Consider the following 17,774-nt stretch of genomic DNA (forward strand, 5'->3'; position numbering starts at 1 on the left):
TGAATGTGTTGTTAAGTGCAATATACAATTGTGACACTAGATGGTGACTGTGAGCTATAGCAAATTCAATGCATTTTTCAAAACGATTTTTTTTAAAAGCATTTCCACAATGTTTTAAACATGTGTGTAGATTCCACCCCAGTGAAATCAATGGACTTGGTCACGACTAACTTAACATCACTGATTTCAGTCAGTCGGTTCCAAGTATGCCTTAGTTGAATGCTATCCCAAATCATCTAGATAATGCCCAACACATTTTTAGCAAATGTGTTCAGCTGTAAATTCTTAATACATTCTCTGGTAAATTCTAATCTTATTAGTCTGCCATGCAAAAATTCAAATAAGCCTTTGTGGGGAGAGGGAACTGTACTCATTTCACAGATAACTTTTCAGGAATTGTACACTGAACGATAAACTAAAGAACCAGTAATATACTTAATTACGTTCGCTCAACTTTCAATGAAGACAAAACCAGTGTTGCTGCTAATTACCACTTTGCTTCATGCTCAGCTAAGCCCTTTGATCTGCAAGGCATATCTACATACAGCTGAAGCATCCAAGCCAAGACATCACAGCACAGACACTTGACTGATTATCTCATTTGGAATGAATAATGCATATTCCTGAACAGGCAAGTATGACACTACAATGAACAGATATTTATGCTACATTCAGATGTTACAGCAATGATAAGGTTACCAATAGGGGGAAAACTTTGGGGGGGGGGGGACATCAGAGCACAGCCATTAGTCACAAACCCAATCTTTAATAGTTTCCAGCAATCTCAAGGACGTGTCTAAATATATCGAAACCATACATTTGCTGTTCTAGAATCAAGCCACATTTAATTTAAGAAGCAAGTCAATGCTCTTACAAATTGACCTGTGCTCCAAAAAGAAAACAGATTGTTTCATAGATTGTATCCTATGAAATTGTGTCATTAGCACAAGGACATCCACCTGTGCAACAGGACTTCCTTTCCTTCTTCTCTCCACAAAAAGAAATCTGCTCCAGAGGGCTGGCAGAACACCCAGAACAGATTTGGGGGGGGGGGGGGGCTGCAGGAAGAAGCAGTGAAAATCCTGTTGTGCAGGCATAAGTCCTTGCAGTAATGGGAGCTGGATACAGCCCTCTGAGCTAAGGCTCCTAACTTAGTTTCCATACCATGCAAAGCAGCACAGTTTTTCTCTCTCTCACTGTGCTCACTTGAGACATTTTCTAAGAGGGGAACCATTTATTGAAAATGGTATTATAGTCCCTCTACCTAAATGAAACTTTGGTTACTCTGATCAACACAACAATTCAATTGAAGCAGGGATATATCAGAAGAACTTACTTCAACAGTTCATAATTCTTTTCATTTAATCTTACAGCATTCTCTCGCCAAAATTTCTCAGATTTGTGAACAGGGCTCCACTCTAGTCTCCCTGACTTGAGCTCAGAACTATATTCATCAAACGAGCTGCAAAATAAACCGAACATAAGAGAATGAGGAATGAAGTGCAGGTTACAAATAGAAGCATATTTTCATTGGGATGAATGTGGCCTATTTACCATGAACTTTTTATTTGGCCAGATTGAAGCTAAAGGAGTCAATTTTTCCAGATTTTTCTCTGTTGCTGATAGTTTTGCATTACAAAGATAGGATTGTAGCCTAGAACATTCAGATCCAATTTGGAGTTTGCTTCCAGGAAGTTGCCATAATGGGAAAAACATTCCTTACTCCAATTAACATGTGCTTCTCTCCCAGGCCATACAACCAGCTTTGGAAAATGGCAATCTAGCCGTTACTATGTATGTGCATGGTCATTTTCTAATAACCTAGGACAACAGTTTGGTGCTTAGCCAAATTTAAAACCACAAAGCCATATTCTTTTATTTTTGAAGGCACAGCAATTCTGATTTCCAATAATTATTATTATTATTATTAATTACATGCCGTGTCTGTTGATTTTTTAAAAAACACAACTCCTTCAGCACTTAAAGCATTCTGTTTTGGTACTTTATTTTGATATTATATAAGATGATGAGGCACTCCCAAATGAGGTGTAAAATGAAGCCTACTTATGGTAATAACAAATGTAATTACTATTTTGTAGTTTTACGGTTACTTGAATCTGATACCATCCCAAGGTACAAATCATGCGAAGTTGGGTTGTTTGGGTTTTTTGTTTTGTTTTGTTTTTTTAAAAGCCTGCTTGGTCTTACAGTTATTTCTTTCATACGGTCTTTAGAATCTACAGAATTGCTGAAAACAATCACTAGACAAGCTATCATTCCAATAACTAGGCCTCCATTTGATCTTGACAGGTGCTTCGGTGAGGAGCCTATACCCCAAGGAGGCCCCTCCTTGTATCAATTTGAACATTAGACACCGAAGACAAAATTTACCTGAGGTCCTGCACACTCTCCCCAAGTTTGTCCAACAGAAACTTTATATCCTCACTTATGTCCTCATCGTCGTATTTCTGTTGTTCCAAGTTCTCCAGCTGCTTCAGAACTTTGCACTGAATCATGGCAAGAGCATACTCCTGGCGAGTTTCTCTTTCAACAGACTTTTCTAGAAGATTCTGGAGAGAAAAACAAAACCAAACGGTGTCAGACCCTGAATTAAAAAGGTATTGATAGCCATGAATTAAAAAGGTATTGATAGTATTCTCTGTGTATTGGCGCTCCCTCTATATTTTAACTGACCCTACTGTCATTTCCTGCCACATCCTGCTAGCATTCTTTACAGTTCTGTATCAAGAAGACGGCATAGCATACTGAGGAGTGTTCAGACATCATCCTAGTTTCATGTGGGTGGACCACGGAGTGTAAATTTTTACCTTTGCACAATAGCTGGTTTCTGTATACACACCTCTTATATCTAGGAAAGCAGAAGGCATTCTCGGTCTTCAAGAACACACTTTTGTTGGGCAAAAACAGTCAAGGAGAGTGTGAGGCAGTGCCAGTGGAAAATGTGGCCTGAGGAAAGTCCAGAGAGCCACAGAGGCCCAGAAGGCTGCATTTGGCCCCCAGACCTAAAGCCCCCCCACCCTACAAAAGAATTTGTAGTCTATATACTTCACTCACCCGAAATGCTGCAAGAATGATCCGTGTGACTTTCTCTTTTACAGATTCCTGAAGGATGTCAGACAGGACTGGGACAATATTATAACGCCGCAAATATTCACACATTTGAGGACTGAATGCCAGCAGCCAGATAGAGAAAATCATCTGATACTGAAGCTGGAAACCGCATTTGTTGCTCAATACTCCCATAATACTAGAGAGCAGGGGGAAAGCATAGGAAACATACCATTAGGTAGCTGCTCACTATCCTATAATTCAGAATGTAAAATCTTCACTTCCAGACACATTGAGTTTGTAAAAGAAAAGCCTTTCACAAATATAGGTAAAGGTAAAGGGACCCCTGACCTTTAGGTCCAGTCGTGACCGACTCTGGGGTTGCGCGCTCATCTCGCATTATTGGCCGAGGGAGCCGGCTTATAGCTTCCAGGTCATGTGGCCATCATGACAAAGCCGCTTCTGGCAAACCAGAGCAGCACATGGAAACGCCATTTACCTTCCCGCTGTAGCGGTTCCTATTTATCTACTTGCATTTTTGGCGTGCTTTCGAACTGCTAGGTTGGCAGGAGCTGGGACCAAGCAACGGGAGCTCACCCCGTCACAGGGATTCGAACCGCCGACCTTCTGATCAGCAAGCCCTAGGCTCAGTGGTTTAACCACAGCGCCACCTGGGTCCCACAATATACTTCCATACAAATTAGAGAGACACTAAACAAATTAGCAAACACTAAACAGCCAAACAATAGAATGCAATTTAGTCTGCCAGGGGTAGGGTAGAGTAGAGGAGGGAGCAAGGGAGCAAAGCTCAGTTACTTTATTCACAGCAGAGGTGAAATCATCTGCTGGAACAACAGGGTATCTGATGGACCCTCCTTGCTCCAGCAAATGAATAAGGCAATACTGAAACTGCAGGGTTTCGCTGTTGTTGTTGTTTTGTGACAAATCAGAATACAGAGGAAGTCTCGAAATGAGAGAAATAATCAAGTAGAGGCTGGTATTGCCTTCCTTTTCTTTGATGAAGTTCCAACTTCACACTAGGAGTTCAAATGGTAACACTTCTTTGCAAGATAGTTTGCATTTCTAAGTGAAAGCTAAAGGTTACATTTTAACTGGCTTAAGATCTTTTCTTAAAGCTGAATGTGTTTGAAATCTGAACCTATATACACTGATGTATATAATGGTGCTTGCTACCGTGAAACATTGAAATTACAGTATAGTCATGCTAGCCCTACTAAAAATACAAATTATGCTGCCAGCATTTTTGAACTTTCCTTTGGGCCTGTATATGGGCTGCCGTGATAACACTTCAAAATTTACCACTGCATCACTGAGCATAGTTAACAGAATTTTTGGAACAGGGTTTGCTAACATTTCACCCTCCATATGGCCATCATCCCAAACCCCTAGCCATACTGGCTGAGGAAGTATGAGAGCCACAGATTTTCCTGGTCTCTCAGAACAGAACCAGTCTTTCTATTGCATGACTGCTAAGTTTACTCAGTAGCTATGGTTACGGACTGTGTCAAAGGCTTTTCATTCGACTTCCAAAACATTTGGAAACCAAAGCACAGCTTCCGATTGGCTGCAGGATGGTCCTGCAGCCAATCATAAACTGTGGAAGCCATGCCAGATGTTCAGCTTCCGAAAATCATTCGCAAACCGGAACACTCACTTCCGGGTTTCGATTGTTTGGGAGCTGATTTGTTCGGGAGCCAAGGCGTTTGGGATTCAAGGTACAACTGTACAACACTGTTTTAGATTTGCAAACTTATCCTACGGACTCTCTTAACAGCTCAACAGAATACATAAGTCAGTAGGAAAACACTTTCATCATGGATATACTAGAAGCTCATCTTTTTCTGTACAACAAATACTCACCAGCTAACTCCATCTGATTCGACCCATGCAAAACGGTATTCATTGACCCTGAGCATCAACTGCAAGCACCCAGCGACACACTGGACATATTGTGAACTCTACATGAAAGAAGAATACAGCATTACAAAAAATACATATATCCTGTTGTTGCACTGAAAACAGGTACTGGTAAGTGTGAGAACTGAGAAGTCTCCAGTTATCACTGTCTCTTTTACTGTAACAAAAGCCAGCCCATTGCCATCAGTGCCTGTTGTTATTCCAAAGTTGTGTTTATTCATGCCACAGTGCTACTTAAGTATCCTTAGGCAGAATCAAATTCAAATTATCAATAATCAGTTTATTTACCAGGCCTCTCACTTAGGTAGGCTGTGAGATCCCACACTTCAGCAGCAAAAACCTAGCCGACACTGAACAAGAGTTACAACAACCTAGCCAACACTGAACAAGCGTTAACATATTCTGCCTGATTTCCACATATTTTCCCCTCTGCTCCCAAGAAAGTCTTTTATTAGATGCTTAATGAAAAATATTTCAATTCCTTCAGAGTTCTTCAATTCCTTCAGAGTTCCTTCCTTCCTTTTAAGATTCCCTCATTTTCCCTAGCTTTTAGAAAAGTTCCCCACTTCTTCCTACATGGTTTCAGAACAACTATAAGTGGCAATAATTTTCTTGGATAATTATTTGTTTTATATATATGATTGTGTGGCTTTTCCCCACCCAGCTGTTTGAGAACAATTTGGTAGGCTTCTGTTGTGTATGCGTGTACTGTGATACCTTGGTTCTCAAACGCCTTGGTACTCAAACAACTTGGAACTCAAACACTGCAAACCCGGAAGTAACTGTCCGGTTTGAGAACTTTTTTGGGAAGCTGAACATGCTCCGTTTTGAGTGCCACACTTCCGTTTTGAGTGTTATGCTGAGGTCTGTCTGTTTTTGCTATTTATTTTGTTTTTGCAGCTCTTTTGTTTTTGTGACTGTGTGGAACTCAGTTCAGCTATTGATTGATTGTGTGACTGCAGTACATTGATTATTGCTTTCATTTTATGGATCAACGGTCTCGTTAGATAGTAAAATTCATGTTAAACTGCTGTTTTAGGGGTTGTTTTTAAAAGTCTGGAACGGATTAATCCACTTTGCATTACTTTCTATGGAAAAGCGTGCCTTGGTTTTGGAACGCTTTGGTTTTGGAATGGACTTCCACAACCTGGTGTCCTACAGATGTTGATGGACTACAGCTCCTATCACCCCTGACCATTGGCCACAGTGGCTGTGGCTGAAGGGAGTTGTAGGCCAGCAGCATCTAGAGAGCACCACAGTGGCTATCCCTCCCCCAATTCCAAAGGAAAGTACCTTCACTTGCTTTCTAGAAACATAGCTCTATCAGTCTGTTGTGCTAACGAAATCCCTTCTATATACTTAATTGAGAATAAATGCACCAACCCCAGTGGGGCTTACTGCTGAGTTTGCCTTCTTAGGATTGAGAATTCTAATCAGAGGCAGCCACAGGGGAAACTGAAGCAGATTCATTCCAGATGAATTAAATCCATCACTTCACCCAACATCAGCTTTGGCTTCACCCCAACTGGCCTGGGATCCCCGACAGATTATCCACAGGGCAATGCAGCCCATGATAGAAAAAAGAGGTTGCCCATCTCTGACACAGAGCAAAGTCAGGCTTTTAAGAACAATTACCAAGCAACAACATTTCAAAGCATATAAATGAAATGGAACAGAAACAAATAAGCGTTAGCCCAAGCTACTACTGAATGCAGATCACTGTCAACAGGAATCCAAGGACCTGTAATTCAATAGATTAATTGTTCATTTGAAAGCATTGTCTCTATTCCAAAGTTGTATCCAAACAACTATGGAACCCGGGGCATATTTGTAAGGCTTCAACTGCATTGTCAAACTGCCTCAAAGCAGTTACTGAACTGCATTGTTTTACAGCACAACTCACAAACTCCTACTCTCTTTTCAAAGTCGTCCCTGAACTTGCAACAAGCAGCCATGACATTTTCAGAGAAAAAGAATACACGCAATATACAGTAATCAATGTTTATTTTGCTATGAATACAGTAGCTGGGAAGCTGAAGAGCTGCTTCCTAACCCATGTACACACAACAGAAGATATATTATCTCCAATAATCTTATTGCATTGTGAAAAACTTTAATAAAAAACTTATTAAAAAGAAGAAGATACATTATCTCAATGTAAAGGATATGTGCTTTTCTCTACACTTAGATTCAAAGTTTGAAAATGTGCCTGAATAAGACCAACAGGGTTCAATTTTCTTTACACCTCAAAAAATGCTCCTATTTAAAGCAAAGTCATAAATAACCCCAATTCACCGAAACCACCATCCTTCCTTGTATTGCATCAGCAAACAGCAGAGAACCAAAATCACTGGTAGTATTCTCACCATTCTTTAATATCCATACAAAACACATGTGAAAATAGGATCAAAAGTTCCAACCAGATATAGCCCCCTTACTTTTCCTCATAACTAGTAGACTGTCAGCATTAAAAACTTCCTGATACAGGGCTGCCTTCAGGTAACACTTAAAACTCTTTGGTGGCACATCAGACTAGCATGAGGAGTCCAACCTTCCATGCTTTTCCATTCATGATTCCCAAACACACAAATCCTAAGAGACCTGGACCACTATGGAAGTAGTGAGAACTTCAAAGCATTCCCTTTGTCTTGCTCAACTGTTCTGGATAGAACTGTCTCAGGAACATGCCTTGGTTTGTCAGCAAGCCTTGCAAATTAAGTGCAGAAGAAATTGTGTTTTTAATACATTTCCAGAGCTGCCCATTTATCTCAGGTTAGTCTCCATAAACTGCTTCTATGAAATAAAACCTCAAGCTAAACTGAAGGAATGCAAAGAGTTCCTTATTTATTGCATTTATATCCCAGCTTTTTCTCCAAGGAGCTCAAAGTGGCATACATGGTTCTCCCTCTCCTCATTTAATCCCCACAACAACCTTATGAAGTAGGCCAGGCAGTCAGTAGCCCAAGGTCACCCTGTGAGTTTCGTAGAGTTGCCTGGTCATTTGATGTGCACATCAACTCCAAAGCTCCTCAGATTCTCAACTGTCAAAGAAATACTTAAGTTGGCTCAGTATTCATTTAAATAAGTTGAACAGGAAATTGAGTTAAAAATCAGCTTCCTTTTACCCATTTTAGAAGCAGAGTACTGTACTGTTGTTTTAAACATTCAGTTATTCCCTCCCTTCAACCCTGTGCCCCAGCATAACTGCACAGCTATTGCATGAGCTATTGCATGATAATAAATATTACACCTGATTACATTTCTGATTCCAAGAACATTTGGTATAGCCTGAATTGCTGGAAATGTTTTTTTATTTCTTAGAGACATCAAGTGGCAATACTGAGCAGTACAGCTTTTGAGATAAATGACAGTTTACAATCGCTTTCTGAAGCATCTGCAGCTTAATGGACTGCTAATCCATGAGCATTAATCAGCCCTGAGTGCTCCCTGGAAGGACAGATCGTGAAGCTGAGGCTCCAATACTTTGGCCACCTCATGAGAAGAGAAGAATCCTTGGAAAAGACCCTGATGTTGGGAAAGATTGAGGGCACTAGGAGAAGGGGACGACAGAGGACAAGATGGTTGGACAGTGTTCTCGAAGCTACGAACATGAGTTTGACCAAACTGCGGGAGGCAGTGCAAGACAGGAGTGCCTGGCGTGCTATGGTCCATGGGGTCACGAAGAGTCGGACACGACTAAACGACTAAACAACCTAACAAGTATTCACAGAAGGAAATGGAGAGAGTGATTTTTAGCACAACAATGTTCTCTGCAGAGCTCCATTTCCCCTCCAAATTTACTGTGCCAATGAATAAGAAACACTTGTTTTATTTTTATTTGTTAACTACAGAACTGTCTTCTCCAGATCAAACCTCACAAAAACTTCCTGCAATATCATCAACAACAGAATAGTAACCTGCGAAGGCTAAACAGGTGGGGCGGGGCTAGGGATCACAGGTTGCAGTTTTACAGCACAGGTGCCCAGAGAGTGAGCCAAACCTATGCCTGGTTTCATTACTTTAAAAACAACCACTCCACAACTGTGGGACTGCTCGCTTATCAAAATATAAGCTAAACAAATAAGATCTTCATAAAGGATAAAATATTATTGCGCGTATAGTTTCACCCATTTCAATGCCATCATATCGTAGTAATTGTCCAAATTGCAAAGATGGATAATATTCCTGTGGGATCCGACAGTGCCACATGCTTAGGATCACCCTGAAAACAATCATGCCATAAATCCAGATGTTGCTAGATTATAAATCACATCTGACTGGGGTTGATGGAGTTGGAATCCAGCAACATCTGGGAGGACCACAAGCTCCTCATCCCAGCCATAAATGATCGAGGAGCTGGCTGCAGAGATTTACAAGACAGAGAGATCCTGGGAAGAAACCTCAAACTCAGAAACTAGTTGGATCTGATCTGTTATTCAAAGTCTCCATTGATTTATTGGCCAGAGAGTCAAAGGACCTTGGGAAGCTGAACCCCATTGCCCAGCCTCCCAGGAAGAACATCACGGCATGGGGAAGACCCATCTATTGGTCAGAGATGGAACAGCTGCATGGATCTTTACATATATTCTGCTCCAAGTGCCAGTTGCCTTAGGACTGTAGAACCAAAGAGAAGCATGCTCTGGCCCCACCCATCAGCCAGAAAACTAAGGGCTGTTGAATTGTGAGTTGGTGTGCACGTCCCAGTGAACTCTGAGTTTATGGGTATCACCCATTATTTGTAAACTGCCTTGAGAGTACAAATCTTCTACATTAATATATTTGGAAAATACATTTCAATCCCGGTTACTGCACGAGCCTTCCTAGCATCAGTGTCCCACAAGAAAGAATACTCTGGGCTGGAGCCAGACAAACAGTGCGATCCTAACGATGTCTATGCAGAAGTAAGTCCTATGCAGTCCACGGGGCACACTCCAAGATATATGGAGTTAGGACTGCAGTTTAAGTTAGTCATGCTTTAGTTCCTTTGAAATCAACGGGGCACGGTAGTCGGGGCCAACATCTCCCACTGATTTGAGTGTAACTAGCCCACTGCATCAAGAGAAAGGTTAACAAATTATGCAGAGATACTTACATCTGTTCCAGGATCATTAGCACTACCACTGCTGCGTAGTTTCTAGCATGGAAAGGAGAAAGTTACATTTTGAAGATTCGCAACAAGACAGACCTTATGTACAAATATACACATATAGCCTAATGAGAGAGATACTGTATATGCATATATTTATTTTCCTACGCCTGACTGATTTGGAAATAAATTTTTGCGACCATCCCCTAAATATTGCTCACAAGTGTGGCAGTTAGTCATACATCTGGGGTGACTACTATTCTGCTTCCAAATGGTTGGCCATGGCACATTTGCTCCCACTATCCAAAAGGGGAAATACTTTATTCTCTTTCACCACTTCCCACATTTGACTCAGAGCATAGCCACAAAGTACCAACATTTCAAGCCAAGTAATTAGCATTTTCTGTACATTGCTACGCTTCAGTACATTTAGATATTCTGCACATTTGAAGTATTTAATCCTCTTACATTAATGAACTTGAAAAATGCTTAATTGGCCGAGTGTTTCAATAAAATATGTGTATTTTAAGTAATAGGGAATTTAGCTCCACCAATATATATCTGGTACCACACAAAGCAGCCAAAATATATCCTGCCCCAAGAGCCTGGCCAATGTAATACACAATGTAGGGAAAAGTTCCAATAACTTAGTGTGTACCATACAATTCCCCACTGCAGCTGCACACACTACTACTCACAAAAATCAGGTAAGGACATTATTCAGATTTAAATACATTTACTGATTTGAATTTAAGAGCTCATTGGGGCTTGCACAGGAGAAGTTTGTCGTGGAGCATGAGCTTAAATCATGCTTAAATACAAGTAGTTGAATTTGTAGATCTGCCAAATATACCTGTTTATAAACACTGCAATTTCACCAGATCCTAACCTGGTGCTCTCCAGGTGTTTTGCCGTACAACTATCATCATCCCCAGCTGTTGGCCAAGGGGAGCTGCACTAGATTATAATATAATTACCTGTGAACTAAGCTGGGTCTTAATCCAATTGAAATAATAATTTAAATCGCTGCCTTCCATCAGTTCTCTTCCCCAAGCTGCTAGCTTGGCAATAATTCTGGCTGCCTGAAAGAAAGTGCAGAAAACATAAAGTCAGACACAAATTATCATAGATTTTACAATAACATCATGAACGGGTACAGCAGAGGAGTCCTTGTTCATTGGTAGCACATACACCTTGCATGTAGAACATCCTGCGTTCAACTTCCTGCATCTCAAAGCAGAGATGGGAAAGACTCTTCTGAAACACTAGAGAACCGCTGGCAATTGTCAAGACAGTACTAAGCTAGGGATGCGGATGGTGCCGTGGTCTAAACCACTGAGCCTCTTGGGCTTGCTGATCAGAAGGTTGGAGGTTCAAATCCTCATGACGGGGTGAGCTCCCATTGCTCCTGACAACCTAGAAGTTTGAAAGCACGCCAGTACAAGTAGATCAATAGGTACTGCTGCGGTGGGAAGGTAAACAGCGTTTCCATGTGCTCTGGTTTCTGCCATGGTGTTCTATTGTGCCGGAAGCAGTTTAGTCATGCTGGCCACATGACCCAGAAAGCTGTCTGTGGACAAACACTGGCTCCCTTGGCCTGAAAGTGAGATGAGCACCGCCTTTGCCTGGACTTAACCATCCAGGGGTCCTTTACCTTTTACCTTTTTACTAAGCTGGATGGACCAGCTGTCTGACTCTGTATAAGGCAGTTTTCTATGTTCCTAAATATTAATTCCTTTTAAACAGGAGCATTACAATCTAAGAACCTTAGTTGCATCCAAGGAAGAGGGCTGCAGTTCACAAACACTTATGCCATAGTAAATTTGTTAAGAGCCACAAGACTCCTGTGAGAAGACAATCAAATAGCATAACCCCTCTACCACATCATCTCTCTTACTAATCCGGCAGGTTCAAGATCTTTATTGATAATAATATATGGCTACCTTGAAATGTATTTTATTGCTGGCTTTTGATTAGCTAAACATTTGGAGCTTCTTCCCAACCCGAGGAGCAACAGCATGAAAGAGAGGGGCGAAAAGGGGCATTAGAAGAAAAGGCTAGCAGTTTTAAAAGAAAGAAAACCTAGTCATTAGTTTATATTTACGAACTGTCCCATTCTAAATGTTTGGGGAAAGAGAGAGGCTGAGCATTACAGCTAAATCTAATAATGTTCATGTAAAACTAAGTTCTTTACCCTGGTCCTGTTTAAATGGCTTGGTCTCTGAAAAAAATTTTAGTCAGATAATGCAGGAATACAGCTAAGAATGCCTAAGTTCCTTCCATGGAAAACTTAAATACCATACTTTAAATAAAGCTGTTGTGCTGTTAATGGACAATTTATATAACCCTTAATTATAAAGTGCTGACAGGACATTGATATTGAAGGTCTAATAAATCTGTCCTAAGTTTTGCAACCAAAGGCTCCCTCTCAAAGCCAGGCTATTGGACTGATCTGAAAGCTTACCATGTGCACAGTGAAAAGATCTTGACGATTCAACATAGGAAGGAAATAGGACCATGCAGTGTTCTTGCCTCGTTTTGCATAGTCAAAGAAAATACTAACACGTTGGTGATTTTCCTGCAAGCAGCATAAATGGAAAGGAAACACAGTTAGAAAACAGATGGAACAGACCCTTGGGGCACTTGGAGGTCAGCTGAGATACTTGATGCTTTATTTTATAAACATAGTTGAAATGATCTTCTATTCTGTATGGATTGTTTTCATTTGCATATGTACATTGTAAGGGACATGGGTGGCGCTGTGCGTTAAACCACAGAGCCTAGGGCTTGCCGATCAGAAGGTCGGCGGTTCAAATCCCCATGATGGAGTGAGCTCCCAGTGCTCGGTCCCAGCTCCTGCCAACCTAGCAGTTTGAAAGCACATCAAAGTGCAAGTAGATAAATAGGTACCACTCTGGCAGGAAGGTAAACGGCGTTTCCGTGTGCTGCTCTGGTTCGCCAGAAGCGGCTTTGTCATGCTGGCCACATGACCTGGAAGCTGTACGCCAGCTCCCTCGGCCAATAGAGCGAGATGAGCGCCGCAACCCCAGAGTCATCCACGACTGGACCTAATGGTCAGGGGTCCCTTTATGTACATTGTATTTTTTAAATAATAATTTTTATTATGTTTTCAATTTTACATTTCAAAATAAGCATTTCACAAACTTTAAAATATTCATTGACTTCCCTTCTTCTCCTTCCATGGTTCATTTTACATATTATACATTTCTGCATATTTTACTATAACTATTTGAATCAGTTTTCCAATTGTAGATTCATCAAAAATTATTTACTCTGTTGAATTTATCTTAGTGCTGCCAGCCTTCTCAGCTGTATATAGTTATTTTCCATATATTCAATAAATGTTTTCCACTCTTTTTTTAATGTGTTCTTCTTACTGTCTTATTCTATGTGTTAAATCTGCAGGTTCTGCATATTCTGTCAACTTAAGTTGCCAATGCTCTTTGGTTGGGACCTTGCTAACGTTCCATTTTGGGGCTAACAAAACACAGGCCACAGTTGTTGCATACATAAATAACCTTTTCTGACACCTAGCAATTTATGTCTGGGTTATTCCCAACAAACAGGACTAGGGGTGGGGGTTTTTTGGAGCGGGGGGGGGGTGGAGTAGTTTTAAACATTTTTTTTTCAATTCATTATAAATCATTTCCCAATATACTTTTACCTTTTTACATGTCTACCACATGTGGAAAAAAGGTTCCCTCCACTTCTTTACACTTCCAACACGTATCTGATTCTATTTTATAAATCTTAGCCAACCTACTCAGAGTTAAATGCCATCTATGAAACATTTTCAAATACTTCTCTTTCAGTGAATAACATGCAGTAAATTTCAGGTTGCTTTCCCAAAGTTTCTTCCAGAGATTAAGATCTATATTGTGTCCTATATCTATTGCGCAGTGTGCCACTGAAGCTTTAACAAGCTCATCTTTTGTTTCCCATTCCAATTAAAAAAAACCTATACATTTTAGACAGAACTCTTATTTTGTAAGAGTTCTTTTTCAAATTGTGACCTTTGGTCCAGAAATCCATTCTTTCTATCTATTTTAAACATGTTGTATATCTGGTGATATTGCAACCAATCCATAAGTTGGCTCCTTAAGTTTTCCATTGATTTCATTTTGGGGTTCCCCCCTGTAAAATCCAGCAGTTCCCTGTTAATCACCCATTGTTTGCCCATGCATATGTACATTGTTGTGAAGCTGCTTCACAAACAGACTTCTGTTGAAAAGTGGTCTTTAGAAGCAAACAAAACTAGCTGCTGGAATAGATGGATTGCTGTTTGATTTTGCAAGCCAGTTCTCTCTCCCCTCCCCACTTGCTTTGGAGAGGATTCATGCTTCTGGCAGGAGATTTGAGGCCCCTACCTGTTCTGACTCATTATGATTCTTTCACTCTCCGCTTAAACTTTTCAGCTGGTATGCTTGCCCAGAATATCAGCACAATGTGTTAATTTAAAAGTAATTTGGAACAGCAGCCCAAGATCTGCCCGTAAGTGCACTTAAGAGATGCTGCCTGAGCTTGTATAATCACCATGATTCGTGCTAAGCATGTCTTATTTTAAGAATGTAATTGCTACAAATCTAAAATATTAGAACACATTAAGGTAATTTTGCACTATTCAGAACAAAATGTATTGTTAAATATATATATATATATATCAAGGAGGTCATCCCGCCGATAAAAGATTTGTTGCCATGCAGACAGAACTGGCTTGCACATGGAAATGGAAATCAAAGAAGTTTAGCATATGTCCAGTGAAAAATGCTTTGCGTATTTCATGCAAAATGTATTTTTCCCACTTCCTTTGTGTGTCACCACCAACCACAGCTTCCCTGAGCACATGTACCACAATGTTTTATTTTTATTTGTATTTACATAATTATCCTGCTACTCTCCTCCTTATAGAGGTAAAAGCAACTAACAGAATTCAAGAAGTAGACAGAATTAAAATATTAATCCACATCATGAATATCATAAACAAATAACTATGAACAGCCTAAGAAAAGGCATAAGAGTGTCAACAGACAAACTTTAAACAGCAATAAAATGAAAAGTTACTCCCCTAATATTTGACTGTTCAAGATAAAATGAATAAGTGGGCCCATTATTTATATTTGATTAACAATGATCTTAAACAATTTACGCTATATGCAATGGATAAAGTACTGTTCTGTAGAATGTAGTCGGGAATGTTAATAAAAATAAATGCATATCTCTGTGGGGGTTTTCTATTTCTGAAAAAGATTAACTGATTCATCTGTTAATGGTTTCGGTCACACTTGTTCCAAGCTGTAAATGCAATCTTACTATCTGTATCAAAGGTACTTTCTACAAAGTACGGAGTGTAAGTAGAACCTAGCAGATGTTGATCACAGAAAGCTTATTCCACAAGGCATTGCTGCTCGGCCACCGCTGATCATTTCAGCAGATAAAGCACACAAGCTCCACTAAACTCACTAAAGGCCACTTGGTGCATAGTCTCTAGCCTTGCAAACCAATTTAAAGTAGGCAGCAAGCAGAAATAAGATACCCACATACCAACAAGCACTGGAAATGGGGGAGAAACCAATTAACTTACCTGCAGCATATCATCCACCATTGTTAAGATGTACTGAACTGTTTGTTCCTTGGAGATGTGAGTCATGAGGTTTATGAACGTTTTAGCGCACTAGGGAGGAAAGAAGTAATCCAAAGAAAGTTAGAAGTATTCACAAGTGTTTTCATTCTCATTTTCATTTGGCAAGCACAGCCTGTGTGAAGAACACTGAAACAATCCAAAGTTGTTTCATTGGAATAAACCCAAGTATTGGGAAACTCCTCCACAGCCTACAACTATTGCACCGGCTGCATTCATTTAATCAGCAGTCCAAGCAGAATTTGGCAATGGTTTCTTGACTGTTTTCTCTAGAATATAAAGGTAAAGATAAAGGGACCCCTGACCATTAGGTCCAGTCGTGACCGACTCTGGGGTTGCGGCGCTCATCTCATGTTATTGGCCGAGGGAGCCAGCGTAAAGCTTCCAGGTCATGTGGCCAGCATGACAAAGCCGCTTCTGGCGAACCAGAGCAGCACACGGAAACACCGTTTACCTTCCCGCCGGAGCGGTCCCTATTTATCTACTTGCACTTTGATGTGCTTTCGAACTGCTAGGTGGGCAGGAGCTGGGACCAAGCAACGGGAGCTCACCCCGTTGCAGGGATTCGAACCACCACTGCATTAAACCACTGTGTTTAATGTATTCTATTCGGGATAACAGCGGGAAACGGATTAAAATCCGGGGGTTTCCCACGAAAAACGGGAGACTTGGCAGCTATGCAACCAAGATGATCAAGGGTCTGGAAACCAAGGTTTAAGTGGAACAGTTGAGGGAGTTGGGTATGTTTAGCCTGGAAAAGAGGAGACTGAGAGGAGATATGATAGCCATCTTCATATATCTCAAGGGCTTTCACATGGCAGAGAGAATAAGCTTGATTTCTTCTGCTCTGGAGGTATGACTTGAACCAATGCCTTCAAGTTAAAAGACAGGAGATTCCAACTAAACATCAGGAAAACTTTCCAACAGTATGAGCTAATTGACCATGGAACAGTCTCCCTCAGGAAGTTGTGGACTTTCCTTCCTTGGAGGTTTTTCAGCAGAGGTTGGATGGCCATCTGCCATGGATGCTTTAGTTGAGATTCCTGCATTGTGGGGGGTTGGACTAGATGATCCTTGGTATCCCTTTCAACTCTACAATTCCAGGATTCTGGCTTGCATTATTTATGCTTCTTGTCATCATACTCAATGATAGATAGTGCGGAAGGCATGCGGTTAATTCACCAGGACACTTTCACAAACAATCTATGAGAAAAGCTGGCACAGAAGCAGAAATATAAATGCCAACCTTTTAAAACCAGAATGCCAAAGACAAAATAACCCCACAGATTGGCTGTTCCTATAACAGGAGATTGCCAAGAGATGCTGGATTACCTGGTTGCCTTCATTTTTAATCAATTCTTGTTTCTCTTCTGGGCTCCTTTTCTGCTCCAATCTTTGAATAAATTCACAGTCTTCTGCTGAAATCATCTGCCCTCTAGCAAGGAAAACAAAGATTTAAGGACTTCATGTGCTATCATTGTTTTACTGCTTGTAGATTTAACAGAATATATCCTGCTGTTCAAAAAATAATAATTCCCCAAGGTGCTAATGTAATAATTTCCTACAGTGACTGTTTAGTGAGCACACTTCCCTTTCCAAACATGTTAAATAAATTTGGAGCATATACTGTGTTTAGCCCAAGAGCATGGTTGCTGTCCAAAGACATTATCTTGAGCCAAGGCTAATGGAATTTTCGACTTTTTCCCCTGGAAGCAGTAAACCCCAACTCCATGCCTAATCATAAACTGTTTTTGAAAGGTCTACAGTGGTACCTCTGGTTACAAACTTAATTCGTTCCGGAGATCCATTCTTAAGCCGAAACCGTTCTTATCCCGAGGAGTGCTTTTGCTAATGTGGCCTCTGGCGCGTGATTTCCGTTCGCATCCTGGGGCAAAGCTCACAACCAGGAGCAGCTACTTCCGGGTTAGCAGAGCTCATAACCTGAAGCATTCGTAACCAGAGGTACCACTGTACTTAGTTTCATAAGAACTTAAGAACAGGCCTGTTGGATCAGGCCAAATA

General features: G+C 40.7%; 1 protein-coding gene across 3 annotated transcripts in view; it reads right to left on the minus strand.

Moving 5' to 3' along the window:
* Window positions 1-17,774, minus strand: part of ATP6V1H (ATPase H+ transporting V1 subunit H) — a 34,800-nt gene that overhangs the window by 6,915 nt on the left and 10,111 nt on the right. For all 3 annotated transcript variants that reach the window (XM_035125427.3, XM_035125428.3, XM_088675491.1), the window contains exons 3-11: window positions 17,085-17,187; window positions 15,696-15,785; window positions 12,558-12,671; window positions 11,071-11,175; window positions 10,100-10,141; window positions 4,951-5,048; window positions 3,076-3,268; window positions 2,392-2,570; window positions 1,337-1,462 (exon numbers count right to left, since the gene is read on the minus strand). In XM_035125427.3, the coding sequence (XP_034981318.2) occupies window positions 1,337-1,462; window positions 2,392-2,570; window positions 3,076-3,268; window positions 4,951-5,048; window positions 10,100-10,141; window positions 11,071-11,175; window positions 12,558-12,671; window positions 15,696-15,785; window positions 17,085-17,187 (1,050 nt within the window). The remainder of the gene's footprint in view (window positions 1-1,336; window positions 1,463-2,391; window positions 2,571-3,075; window positions 3,269-4,950; window positions 5,049-10,099; window positions 10,142-11,070; window positions 11,176-12,557; window positions 12,672-15,695; window positions 15,786-17,084; window positions 17,188-17,774) is intronic.

This window comes from Zootoca vivipara, chromosome 8 (assembly GCF_965207765.1).
Source record: "Zootoca vivipara chromosome 8, rZooViv2.hap1.1, whole genome shotgun sequence".
Lineage (NCBI taxonomy): Eukaryota > Metazoa > Chordata > Lepidosauria > Squamata > Lacertidae > Zootoca > Zootoca vivipara.